We start from the raw sequence: 13,932 nt of genomic DNA on the forward strand, positions 1-13,932 counted from the left end.
GCTCGATGTCGCCTTCCGGCATCGCAGGGTCACGGTCTCCCCGCTTCCGGGTGTCTCCGGAGTGCGACCTCCACTCCCGACCTCCGGCGCGCTTCACCTCAGATTCCGGCGTCTCCGGAGTGCGATCTCCACTCCCGACCTCCGGCGCGCTTCACCTCGATCTCCGGCGACTCCGGAGTGCGATCTCCACTCCCTACCTCCGGCGCGCTTCACCTCGACCTCAGGTGACTCCTTACTCGACCTCCGGTGCCTCTCCACGACCTCCGTCGGCGCCCTCTCTCGACCTCTGACGGCTCCGGGTACGACGTCTGCTTTCTGTCAGCGCCGCTTCTCCACCTCAGGCCTCAGGTCTCCAGGCTTCTCGACGTCAGGACTCCAGGAGGATACCGCTAAACAGGTCAGGAGCTTGCTGGTCTTCTTCTTTAAGGCCTCTTCACAATATTTAGGTCCTTAAGATGGTTTTTCTGGTCTTGGTCCCACACAGGGCTCTAGGCTGGGCTTGGTCAGTAGGGACTAGCATCAAGGGTGGGTTTCTGGACCCCACTCCAAGCACTGGTTTCCACCCCTGCTGCCTTACTCCGACCACCTTCTGAACTGGTCCTCTCTCCTCTCTAGTCAGATGCCAACTGCCACTCTGAGATGGCCTCCCAACATTCTAAACTGCCTCTCACTGTCACAGGGTTCCAGAATGTTACGGAAGGTTCTAGAAATCTCCAGTGGGTTCTGATGATGTCACAGGTGACAATGGGTGGCCACCATTTTGTGTCTCAGGCCCTCAGACAGAAGTTCCAGGGGTAGGGAAAATGGCTCCCTGACCCTGCATCAACACTAAAAAGTCTGGTGGTTCCCAAAAAGGAAAAATTATAACAGGGTTTGAGGCAAAAGTGGGACAAAACAAATAATGATGAGGAGGGACCACCCAAAGGGCTGACAGGTCTAACACGCGTCCCCCCCAGCTGAAAGTGGGGAGAGCTACCCAACCCCTTGGGAGTTCTCATCACTAAGGCGGAAATACCTTGAGAGACCGTCTGCATTGGCGTGGTCCACTCCAGGCCGATGTTCCACCTGAAAGTCCATTCCCTGTAGGGAGATAGACCACCTCAGCAACTTGGGATTCTCCCCCTTCATCTGCATCAGCCAACGAAGGGGTCTGTGGTCGGTCTGAACTAGGAAGTGCAAGCCAAACAGGCATGGCCGCAACTTCTTCAGAGCCCATACCACTGCAAAGGCTTCACGCTCTATTGCACTCCACTTCTGTTCCCTGGGAAGTAGTCTCCGGGATAGGAAGAACACGGGTTGATCCAGACCCTCTTCATTGAGTTGCGATAACACTGCCCCAATGCCATGTTCCAATGCATCCGTCTGGACAATGAACTCCTTGGAAAAATCTGGGGCCCTTAAGACCGGGGCCTCGCACATGGCTTGCTTCAGTTTCACAAAGGCCTGCTGGCAAGCCTCCGTCCAGACTACCCGTCGAGGTTGTTTCTTGGACATAAGCTCCGTGAGGGGGGCCACAATGGTCCCATACCCCTTCACGAAGCGGCGGTAATATCCTGTGAGGCCCAGAAAAGCTCGGACCTCAGTCTGAGTCTTGGGGGGTTCCCAGGCCATGATTGCTTCGATTTTCGCCTGGAGGGGCTGCACCGCTCCCCTACCCACCAAGTGTCCAAGGTACACTACCGACCCCTGCCCGATCTGGCATTTACTGGCCTTGATCGTTAACCCAGCTTGCTTCAGGGCCTGGAGAACAGTTTGCAGGTGACGCAAGTGATCCTCCCAGCTGTTACTGAAGACGGCAATGTCGTCCAGATAAGCAGCAGAGAAACTCTCCATTCCGGCGAGGATCTGGTTCACCAGACGCTGAAACGTGGCAGGGGCATTCTTGAGCCCGAAGGGCATCACGCAGAACTGGTAGTGGCCCTTGGGCGTGGAGAAGGCTGACCTTTCCTTAGCTCCATCAGTCAAAGAGATCTGCCAGTACCCGGAAGTAAGGTCAAAGGTACTCAGATATTGGGCAGCTCCCAGCCGGTCAATCAATTCATCCGCCCTTGGTATCGGATGAGCATCAGTCTTGGTTACTGAGTTCAGTCCCCTGTAGTCCACACAGAACCTCAGTTCCGGTTGGGCACCCGGTGGTGCAGCTTTTGGTACTAGTACCACCGGACTGGACCAGGGGCTGCTAGAAGGTTCAATCACTCCTAGCTCCAGCATCTTAGTGACTTCACTGTGAATGCTGGCCTTCACCTTGTCTGTCATCCGGTAGATCTTTGACTTCACAGGTGGACTGTCTCCTGTGTCCACGTCATGGACGCACAGGTGAGTCATACCCGGAACAAGGGAGAACAACGAAGAGTACTGCCCCAGGACCTGGCGGCAGTCATCCTGCTGTTCAGGAGTTAGGGACGGGGAGAGAATCACTCCCTCCACCAACCCATCCTTTTCTTGAGACACAAATAAGTCGGGGAGAGGCTCGCTTTCCACGTCCTCTGCTCCGTCAGTCACCATTAACAATAGGACTTCGGGCCTCTCATGGTGGGGTTTGAGGCGGTTGGCATGCAGCACCCGTAGGGGCTGACGAGGGGTCTTCAGGTCCACCAAGTAGGTAGCCTTACCCTTCTTCTCCAACACCTCAAAGGGTCCTGACCAGCGATCCTGGAGGGCGCTAAGCTCTCCTGGTGCAATCACCCACACCTTCTGGCCAGGCTCCAACTCCACCGGGTGAGCATTGTGGTCATACCACGCCTTCATCACTGCTTGGCTGGCTTCCAAGTTGTCAGAAGCTTGCTTCCACAACTTAGCCATTTGGCTCCGGAAGGCCAGCATGTAGCTCACCACGTCCTGGGGAAGCTTTCTGGGAGTTCTTTCCCATCCGTCTCTCACCAGGCTGAGAGGTCCACGCACAGGGTGCCCATACAAAAGCTCGAAGGGGCTGAAGCCCACTCCCTTCTGTGGCACTTCCCTGTAGGAAAACAATAGACAGGGTAGGAGGACGTCCCATTTCCTCCGCAGGCTTTCAGGCAGACTTCTGATCATGCCTTTCAAGGTCTTATTGAACCTCTCCACCAGACCATTGGTCTGGGGGTGGTAAGGAGTGGTGAACCGGTAGGTCACTCCACACTCCTTCCACATGGCCCGCATGTATGCTGACATGAAGTTGGTCCCCCTGTCGGACACAACTTCCTTGGGAAAACCCACTCGGGTAAAGATTCCCATCAGGGCCCTAGCCACCACAGGTGCAGTAATGGTCCTCAGAGGTATAGCCTCTGGGTACCGTGTGGCATGATCCACCAGAACCAGGATAAACCTGTGACCAGCTGTAGTAGGCGGATCTAACGGACCCACAATGTCGATGCCCACCCTTTCAAAGGGGGTGCTAACGACAGGAAGTGGTTCCAGGGGAGCTTTCAGCTTCACCCCTGTTTTCCCACTGGCTTGACAAGACACACACGTCCGGCAGTAGGTGTCGGACGACACTTTCATCTGAGGCCAATAAAAGTGTGGGACAAGACGGGCAAAGGTCTTGTCTTGCCCCAGGTGTCCTGCCAAGGGGATCTCATGAGCCAATTCCAGGAGAAAGGCTCGGTAACGTTGAGGGACAACCAAGGCCCGTGACGATCCGTGCATGGGTGCCTTGGGTTCACTGTAGAGGAGGCCATCCTCCCAGTAAATGTGGTAGTTCCCCTCAACGTTCCTTGCTGCCTGGGCTTCGGCCTGTCGCCTCAGTCCCTCAAGGGTAGGACACTCCCTCTGGCCCTTGCAGAATTCCTCCCTGGTCGGCCCTCCCTCCACGTGCCACTCGGCCGGGATGGGTAGGTTCTCCAGTTCGGTAACATCCCCCTCCGCGGACTCCTGGTCCACCACCTCCGGTGGCCTATCCGTCACACGGGGCGCGGATGCCGAGGCAGGCTCCTCCTGCCCTCGGTTCTTCCCTTGGTCGGCAGCCGGCGGTGCTTTTGTTCCAGGCTCCCGCCTAAACGAACTCCCTCTCCGGGTAGTCGCAGACCTGGTGCTGACACAGGCCCAGTCAGGTGTACCCAGCATCTCAGCATGAGTCCGGTATTCCACCTCCTTCCAAGCATTATGCTCCATGTCATTCCCCAGCAGACAATCGACTGGCACGGCAGGGCTTACGGCAACTCGAAGCAACCCTGCAACCCCTTCCCATTCAAATGGAACCTCGGCCACCGGATAGTGGCCCATTCTGCCGTCAGCCATCGCGGCAGGGTGGAGTACATGGGGAATCACCTGCTCTGGAGACACCAGTTGGCTACGTACCATAGTCATACTGGCTCCTGTGTCTCTCAGAGCCTCCCCTCTTTGGCCGTTGATGGTGACCCACTGCCCATACTTTGTGGTATTTGCGGGCACCTGGATCTTAGGAACCATCTCCCGTTCTCCCAGGGACACTAAAGTGACACCCACCCACTCCCTTCCCTTATCTAAGGGCATCTCCTCCCCGAGCACTACACTAGCTACTCCGGGGGCCTTTCCTCCGATGGGAGGGGGTGGTCTTTTCGGGCACTTCACATCTCCCTTATAGTGTCCGACACCACCGCACTCAAAGCAATGGACAACCCTTGGCTGCTGACTCTGGCCAGGATTAGGGTTTCTGGGTGGGTTAGCCCTAGGGGTGAATCCTGTTCCCTTCCCTTGGAAACTATTTTGGGGGCCTTTAGAGAACTCCGTTTTCTTTTCCCCTCCCTCTTTCTTCTGGGGGGCGCCCTGTCCGGTCTTTTGAGAGTCCCCTCCAGTCCCCCTTGTGGACACCCGGGTACTAGCCCAAATGTCCGCCTCCTCAGCAAGCTTCCGGGGATTGGTCAGCTTGCTATCCACCAGGTGTTGACGCAGTTCAGGGAAACATTTTTTGAGCAGGTGTTCCTTCAACATCAAATCAAACAACCCCTCGTAGTCCCTCACCTCGCTGCCCTGTATCCAACCCTCTAATGCCTTCTTTGCATAGTCCAGGAAATCCACCCAATTCTGTGTGCCCAGTTTGTGGCTACCCCGGAACTTCTGTCTGTACTTCTCGGGTGTTAGTCCAAACTTCCTCACGAGCGCCACTTTCATGGTGGGGTAGTGGGTCTGCTCATCCTGCTCCAGGGCCAATAATGTATCTCTGCCAGCTGGAGGCATGTATTTATACAATCCCCCTCCCCAATATTTCTCTGGAACCCCATGGACTCTTAATGAGATCTCATAGGCCGCTAGCCACTTGGCGATATCATCTCCCGCACTATAGCTGGCTACTATGTCTTTCGGCAAATAGGGTTTGGGTTCCCTGGTGATTTCTCTTTCTTCGCTGCCACCATTAGGAACAGGGTGTGCCCCGACCCGTAGGATCTGGAGATCTATCTCCCTGAGCCTCAACTCGTGAGCCATCCTCCGTTCCTCCTTTTCTTTCTCCAGCTTCGCCAAATCCCATGTGAGCTGTCTTTTCTCCCTCCGGTCAGTGAATTCTGCTTCTAATAAGCCGTTGCTAGAGACACTGCTGCCCTTCCTTGAAAGTGTTCTGGGCCCTGCTACTAGGTTCCCCACCTCAGGTTGGTACAAACCAGCCTCCTCGCTGTCAGGCTCTCCATCCCTGTCCTCCTTCTCAACCTTACTTTCTCGTCGTGCCTCCCCCCAAGCCCTTAAGCTGGTCTGGAGCTCACCCTTCTTTGCACCTTGGGGACAAAACACCCCCTCTCGCTCACAAAACTCTCTGAGTTGGGTCACAGTGTAAGTTTCCACATCTTCCAATACAAACTCCATTTTGCCCACTCAGGATAGAAGCCAGTTGCTTACAGAAGCTATGCAGGGGGGTACCTTTTGTAATACCTCCTCCCACCACCAGAAGTAAATTTGGAAAAAACAAAACTCAAAATTAGGAAGTCCGCTTGGAGAAAACTCCCGGTGTAGGCCTATGGACTACCCACAGTTATTGTCGAGTAGACGCAAGCACAGCTCTATCCCACCACTGAACACCAATTTTATGTTGGAAACCGGGCAACCGGATTAGCAGTCACCAGGTTCCCAGCACAATGGTAGCTTGGCTCGAGCGGTTGGGGGTCAGGCACCGTGTTAAGCGTACGTCACACCCTCACAATAACCATGCGTTCATCCGTTCCAAAAACGACACTACACCGTAAAAATTATGAAAGAAAGTAGTTTGTCTTTATCTTATTTTCTCTTAGTTGCAGGGTTCATAAAATAAATACAGTACCATAAGATTCTCCTTTAAAAGGGCAGGTCAAATTAATAATACCACAGTGGGGTTTCAATAAATAGGATCAGGTCATAAATAAGCAAGGTATAAATAGGGGTGCAATAAATACAAATGGCTAATAAATACTGTCAGACAATAAATACAATGCAAGAATAAATACAGTCAGACAATAAATACAGTCAATAAATAAAGCACCTTCAATAACTTAAATAACACAATTAATGACCATTACAGTTCACATCACTTTCCTGAGGTAGTTTGATTTTACTATGCCCAAGTACAGCTTGTGGTCATTTGGATGACATGGGGGGTGTCCCACCTAGATTGGTCAAGGCTGGGCCTGAACTGAGGTAGAATAAGGGTAACCTAAGGATCTGGCTCTCCCAAAATACACAACCCCTCACAGAGGTCACTGCACCAGTCTCAGTTCACCCCTGGCACTCCCAGGCTGGTTCTAACACCCCTCTAGTCCCTAGAATGGTCTTTCAGGGCTCCACAGGGCCTCAGATGCCCTTTCTACCACTTACTGCCCTTTTCACGATGATCGGCTCCGCTCGGCGCCGTGTCGATATCGTGAGGCGGCTCCGGCTCGATGTCGCTGGGCGGCTCCGGTTCGGTGTCGCTGGGCGGCTTCGGATCGGTGTCGCTGGCGGTTCCGGATCGATGTCGCTGGGCGGCCTCGGCTCGGTGTCGCTGGGCGGCTTCGGCTCGATGTCGCTGGGCTGCTCCGGCTCGATGTCACCTTCCGGCGTCGCAGGGTCACGGTCTCCCCGCTTCCGGGTGTCTCCGGAGTGCGACCTCCACTCCCGACCTCCGGCGCGCTTCACCTCAGATTCCGGCGTCTCCGGAGTGCGATCTCCACTCCCGACCTCCAGCGCGCTTCACCTCGATCTCCGGCGACTCCGGAGTGCGATCTCCACTCCCGACCTCCGGCGCGCTTCACCTTGACCTCAGGTGACTCCTTACTCGACCTCCGGTGCCTCTCCACGACCTCCGTCGGCGCCCTCTCTCGACCTCTGACGGCTCCGGGTACGACGTCTGCTTTCTGTCAGCGCCGCTTCTCCACCTCAGGCCTCAGGTCTCCAGGCTTCTCGACGTCAGGACTCCAGGAGGACACCGCTAAACAGGTCAGGAGCTTGCTGGTCTTCTTCTTTAAGGCCTCTTCACAATATTTAGGTCCTTAAGATGGTTTTTCTGGTCTTGGTCCCACACAGGGCTCTAGGCTGGGCTTGGTCAGTAGGGACTAGCATCAAGGGTGGGTTTCTGGACCCCACTCCAAGCACTGGTTTCCACCCCTGCTGCCTTACTCCGACCACCTTCTGAACTGGTCCTCTCTCCTCTCTAGTCAGATGCCAACTGCCACTCTGAGATGGCCTCCCAACATTCTAAACTGCCTCTCACTGTCACAGGGTTCCAGAATGTTACGGAAGGTTCTAGAAATCTCCAGTGGGTTCTGATGATGTCACAGGTGACAATGGGTGGCCACCATTTTGTGTCTCAGGCCCTCAGACAGAAGTTCCAGGGGTAGGGAAAATGGCTCCCTGAATCTGCATCAACACTAAAAAGTCTGGTGGTTCCCAAAAAGGAAAAATTATAACAGGGTTTGAGGCAAAAGTGGGACAAAATAAATAATGATGAGGAGGGACCACCCAAAGGGCTGACAGGTCTAACAGTGGTGGTTTAGCATTGCTTGTTGTTTAGCTTTCGTGGTTCAGGATGTCGTGGTTTAGGCAGTAGTTGTTTAGTCATACATCCAACTGGGATGCTTCTCGGCAGGACAAAAGAGTCGACCAGGATCCAGGGAACAGCGCAATACGGTGTCCCCACCGCAGAAGAAACCTGTGTCGCTCCGTAAGGCCAAACAGTGTTGCGCGGCACGTCCTCCTTCAGCTTCAACTTTCTTTATCCTGGAATAAGGGCTTCCTACTTCCTGTGATGTCGGAAGATGATGATTTGAGGGCGGGAATGAGCACGATTGGCGATTGGCACTGATTATTGATAGATTGCATCAAAGCTTATAACTTGTGAGAATATGAAATTGGGTTACTGTTGATCAACTGCTGCGCTTCCTAATGGACTGAGCGGCCATGCCCCGTCACCTTTTGGCCACTATAAAGAATGACAGTCAGGCTGAATAAAACAATACCATTTTTTTTATTTTTATAGTTGACTACAACACTGCAAGCCCCTTGATCATACGTTTTTGTGAAACTGTAAGGAGGGTTTTTTTCAACCGGGAAACCGCCCTAAATAGGCCCCCGAGTGCAGCTACACTTCACTTGTATCCTTTGAAACTGCTGAAAAATGATGCGATTGTTTATTTGCAAATGTCCGAATTATGCAATTCTAAACCTAAAATACATTCCACTGTACCATATTTTCGCCGCTAGATGGTAGTAAAGTAATTGTAAAAATTACCAACCATTTAAATGAAAAATGTTGCGGTACGAATATCTCCCTTAATATAGTCTTACAATTCCAAATCTGTAATGTATAGTCAGGCCGTGTGTGTGTGTGTGTGTGGGAGGGGGGTGGGGAGGGGGAGGGGAGGGGGAGGGGGGGCGAGGATGGGGGGAGTGGAGAGGGTTTTTCCTTAGTTCAGTCTAGAAAGTAGAATCCTTTGAATTTCCAACATTAGACTTTAGATAATAATAGAATCATATTCCAAGCAAATTAGGCGTTTTCTATAAGTACATGATTAACATTTTCTAACCCTGTCCGGGACTAGCATGCAGCACTTTCACTTGTATTCACCCTGGTACCAACAGCATCCTCACAATGGACACGGGTGACTTCGGTGGCCTGCAATGCTTTCTCTGATATGAAAAATTGAGTTCAAAGGCACTGGTTCAATGGTGGCATGCCGGCAAGGTGATTCCAACAGCAGAAAAGACTGGGGTTCTGCCACTGGAAACTAAACGATTTTCTCACCTCTAGACGAGTGGGAAGCTTGGCACTTTTGAGTAGGGTTCCCAGTGATGCTGATCTCATATACGTTGCAACACTACAGAGTGTAACTGTTGTCCAATTAATTCAAGAAACCTTGCAACTTTTCTCTATATAATGTCAGATGCTCTATCTCTAGGAGAAAAGTTGTCACATAAAAATAAATCACTACTCTTCAGTGATGACTTGGTCTTCTTCGATATAGAAACCCGTCATTTTAGACAATCTACTTAAAACGCATAGAGTGTGCATATAAATAGATTACACTGTGCAACAGTCCTCTTCAAATGAAAAATGTTGAAGGTTATCAACAATCTTTTTTTAGGGAGGGATATAACCTACTAAAATCATTCATGCACATATTCTATAAAAAAAAAAGTTTAAACTTGCATCAATCAAATTCAGGGTCTTCTTCACCATTCCTAAAGCTTAATGGGGCAAAAGGCAAAATACTTTCAGAAACTGGCACTAAACTGTACCCCATAAATAAACCTCTGTTTAGAATAAGTGAACTGAATCAGATAACGGTCTTTTGAGATGGAAAAAACCCCACAAAGATACATTTTAGGCATCTCTTAATGCCATATTGGGGAACACCCTAACCCTAATTTGAGATCACACTCAAATCCTATGTGGTCAAGGAATCCATGAAAACGGAGGGCCTCATTTACAATGATTTAGCTTAGGGCACCGCTGCAAGTCTTTTTGCTGCACTGCCCAGGGCCAATTCGAAAGGACAGGAATGCACCGTATTTACAAGATGTCCTTTAAGCCTGTGCCGGCGAACAACTTGGTGGACAGCACCAGTGCAGGCTGCGTTGTGGGCAGGATTGTTTTTGTGCAGGAAGGGGCACCTTCTGGCACAAAAAACAATCATTTGAGGCTTTTTCCTCTTTCTATATGTGCTACAAAATGCAGCACTCATAAAAAGAGGAAAGAACGAGGAGAAATAAAGATATTTCTCCTCATTACGCATCCCCTGGGGAGGCATACAGTTTTGACGCATTCCCAGGCATACAGATCCTTGTACATCTGGGAATGTGTCAAACCCCATAGGTGTTGCGTGGGAAAACCTACTGCAATGCCCATGGAACGCCTCCCTTAAGCAGTGTAAGGCAATGCAGTGACTTGCGCTGTGCTGTCTTACACCATATCTGCCAGGCCATGAAAGTCACGCAAAGTAGCTTTGCCTGGCCTCGTGGATATGGGTCGGCATCTCGGTGCCGCTGGTGTGTCATAAAAAGTGACACACCGATGGTGCAAGGGATTTGTAAATAAGCCCCTGAATTTTTAGAAATGCTTTAAAAAAGAACTCCACCCAGAACAAGACTCAGGACTGAACAATTTCGGATATAGATTCGCAACTCTCCTGATTTCTAACCTCTCCTGTGCCTCTTAAAGCAATCTTCACTTACATAACCAAAAGAAAACAAGTAGCATGTTATGAAAACAATAAATTGATATTCAAATCCAAATGGAGCCCTCAAGATTAGCCTTGTCTCATACTGACCACGACAGTTGGGGGTTACAACGAAACCAGTTGACCTCGAAGGGCCTAACTCACAAAGACAGTGCTTTGAATGAGTAAAATCAACTCCTGCAGATTAACTTCTAGGTTGGAAAGTTCAATAGGATTCCAAAAGAATCTCAGAAACATATCCTGGAAATCCATAGCAGTCAATGATTTCCATGAGTACTCCAATTCCCTCAAAATACTCTTTGGGGCATATTTATCATTGGGTTGCGTTGCCCTTGCACCACGCAATTGGGTTCAAGGGCAAAGCAGTAACTTAGTCAGATTTGTCAAATCACACAGGGCCACCTTGCGTGACCCCGCATGGCTTGATAAATCTAGAGTAAGGAAACACAGCACAAATCGCTGCATTGCATTACGCTGAACAAGGAAGGCGTTCTTGGGTGGAGCGTTCGTGTTCCTACGCATCCACCCATGGATTATGGCGCATTTTCCATTACTGGTAGACCTGAGAATGCATCAAAAAAGCTACAACTCCACTGGTAAGGTGTAATGAGGAGAAATATCTTTAAATCACCTAATTTTTCCCTCTTTCTATCTGTGCTGCATTCAGTAGCACACATAGAAAGAGGAAAATGCCTCTGAGGATTGTTTGTGTGCAGGAAGGTGTCCCCTTCTACCCAAAAACAATCCTGTCTGCAACGCAGGTACCCTTGCATCGTGGCGCAAGGGTGCCTTCTTGGGCGCTAGGCAACACATTGTGCGCCAACACAGGAAAGGACAGGAATGCACTGTATCTTGTTCAATGTGGCACATTCCTGCCCTTTCCCTTTACGCCGCGCAGCAAGGTGGTTTGCTGTGCTGCGTGAAATACGGCAAAATCTGCCCCTATATGTGCAAATCATGCAGAATCATGCAACTGCACAATTAACTTTTTTTTTCTCTGTGGAAAAAACGTACTACTGTTGACAAAAAGCAATCTCTACAGCCCCAGTTTGCATGATAGTGTTCCCTTGCCTTTTCAACCCAGAAAGTAACTTGCCACCAACTTACTGATAGAGGTCTATGAATATACACAGACATACAAGTATGTTCATGTCTATTTATTTCTGCATCGTGACTCACTTTGAAGCCCCCAATGGCCTGCTCTAAATACCCAATTTACAAAGATGAAAAATTCACCTTACCTGAGTATTTTTTATTTTTTTTAAACTTCTATTTATTAAACAAATTCCAGCATCCATATACAGCCACAAACATTACACATATTCAGAATAGAATGTAAAGTCCACCTCAATTCCATGATTCGCAGTTTGGAGACATACTGAAATAAACATATTACGAATTGCTTCCTCCTATCTACTACCCACCACCCACCGACCCTATCTATCCAATCTACTAAATGACCCCCTACCGTCTAAAATCTTCCCACTTCTGCCAGACTTTCTCCCACTTCTTGGGGCACCCTCGGCTCATATAAATTGTCTTTTCTGCTGCACAGCACCAGTCCATATCCCTCCTCCATTGTGACACCTTCGGCCGCTGGACTGCACCCCATGCCCCAGCGATATTTCTCTTAGCCACCATTACCTGAGTATTTTTGTTGTCATAAATATGTTTTACTATAGTAAAATTCCATAAATCAGGATTCTGTGAATCATGACGTGGGAGTTGTTATTGCAAGGTACTCTTTTTGTGTACCTAAATAATACTCATGCAGGCAGAAAAGTTGGTGATTCGAGTCCTAAATGTGAGCTAAAATACAGGGGAGACGTCCTTTAGGACGAAGCCGGAATCACGCTGTGCCTTCCCAGCGCGGGCAACAGAACAAATGCGACTTTAGCACACAATCGTTCTGCACGCAAGTTGTTACAGCGACTTGCTTTAGGGGGGGCACAATGGTGAAGTGGTGTTGGAATTAAAGTTGAACACCTTCCCTACTGTTGTGCAGAATGGAGTTGAAATAGTAAATTAAACTTTTCCAATATCCAGCGCACCCCTAAGGCAAGTTGTTAAAACGACTTGTGTTCAGAACAAATGCGTGTTAAAGACTCATTCGTTTGAATGACAGAGTTCCTAAGGCATGCTAGAAAAACGCATCTGGAGTCGTCCTTTAAAATAAATTGGAGAACACCATTATTTTGAACTCCTGCCTATACGAGGTTTGGTTTTTAAAGTTTTATTGAAGATCACAGCAGAAAAGGGTCATTTTGTCCTGAAAACTAAAGGTTATTGTCCCCAACGTGACAAAATACCCCATCAGTAACCTACACAGCGTAAACCTCACATGTCTTTTGTCATTTCTGACAAATAAGTCCCATGAGTCATTTGAGGGCGGATGTGGCATATATAGACTGAGTAATAAACATGGTGGTTAAATTAACAAATTCTAATTAGCCTTGTATAAGGCGGCTACTCACCTTTGCTTTCCACATTAGCCACAGCTTGAAGATGTCAACATGGCGTCCACATTGTATCGTCTTGTCTCCTGTGTCAAAATCCATGTTGTACTGTTTATCGGGCTGAAACAGGTATGCAGCACACAGCTGGTTGCAAGACTCCAAAAGTCCCTGGGATATAAAATAACAGGTTCGTTTTTGAACAAAGGTGTACTTTGTGATAATGTACCTTTCCAAAACCAGCACAAATATCACAATATTTACCACTGAACAGTAAAAAAAAAAGGTAGTCAGATCCTACGCAAGTACTTTGGGAAACCCGCTAGGAGCTCGTGTTCCCATAACTGCCATGTTTTGGAAAATAGTGCCCTCCTGTGTCCATTTGTGAAGGTGCCATAAGCAAGCTGACGACAATAACCACACTATTGCTCTTGCATTGCAGATAGTAAGTGACCCCCAGGAAATGTAGGGTCAGATTTTAGAGAAAGTGCCACAGCGTGGTACCGTAAGCCCTTTGGCTGCGCCACGCTGTGGCACTTTCAGAGCACAGGAATGCGACATATTTACAATGATATGTCGCATTCCTGTGCTTTCCCCTGCACTAGTGCACAAACAGCTGTCATGCGCCGGCGCAGGCACCCTTGCACAGATAGTGGAAGGATGCCTGCGTCATGGGGAGATTGCTTTCGTGCAGGAAGGGGCACCTTCCTGCATGAAAACAATCACTAAAGGCATTTTCCTCTTTCAATGCCCGCTGTAGAATGCAGCACGCATTGAAAGAGGGAAAAACGAGGAGAAATGAAAACATTTCTCCTCGTTGTGCCTTGCTACGCCACCGCTAGGGTGGCGTAGCATACTGGCACATTTCTAGATTTACGATTCCTCGTAAATCTGGAAATTAGTCTGGT

The 13,932-nt window shown here is 49.6% G+C and overlaps 1 protein-coding gene across 5 annotated transcripts in view; it reads right to left on the bottom strand.

The window, feature by feature from the left end:
- LOC146822909 (glutamate decarboxylase 1-like) overlaps nt 1–13,932 on the bottom strand; it is a 931,087-nt gene that overhangs the window by 131,900 nt on the left and 785,255 nt on the right. For all 5 annotated transcript variants that reach the window (XM_085607065.1, XM_085607066.1, XM_085607070.1 and 2 more), the window contains one exon: nt 13,046–13,195. In XM_085607065.1, the coding sequence (XP_085463191.1) occupies nt 13,046–13,195 (150 nt within the window). The remainder of the gene's footprint in view (nt 1–13,045; nt 13,196–13,932) is intronic.

The sequence above is a fragment of the Triturus cristatus genome, chromosome 5_2, assembly GCF_964204655.1.
Source record: "Triturus cristatus chromosome 5_2, aTriCri1.1, whole genome shotgun sequence".
Taxonomy (NCBI): Eukaryota; Metazoa; Chordata; class Amphibia; order Caudata; family Salamandridae; genus Triturus; species Triturus cristatus.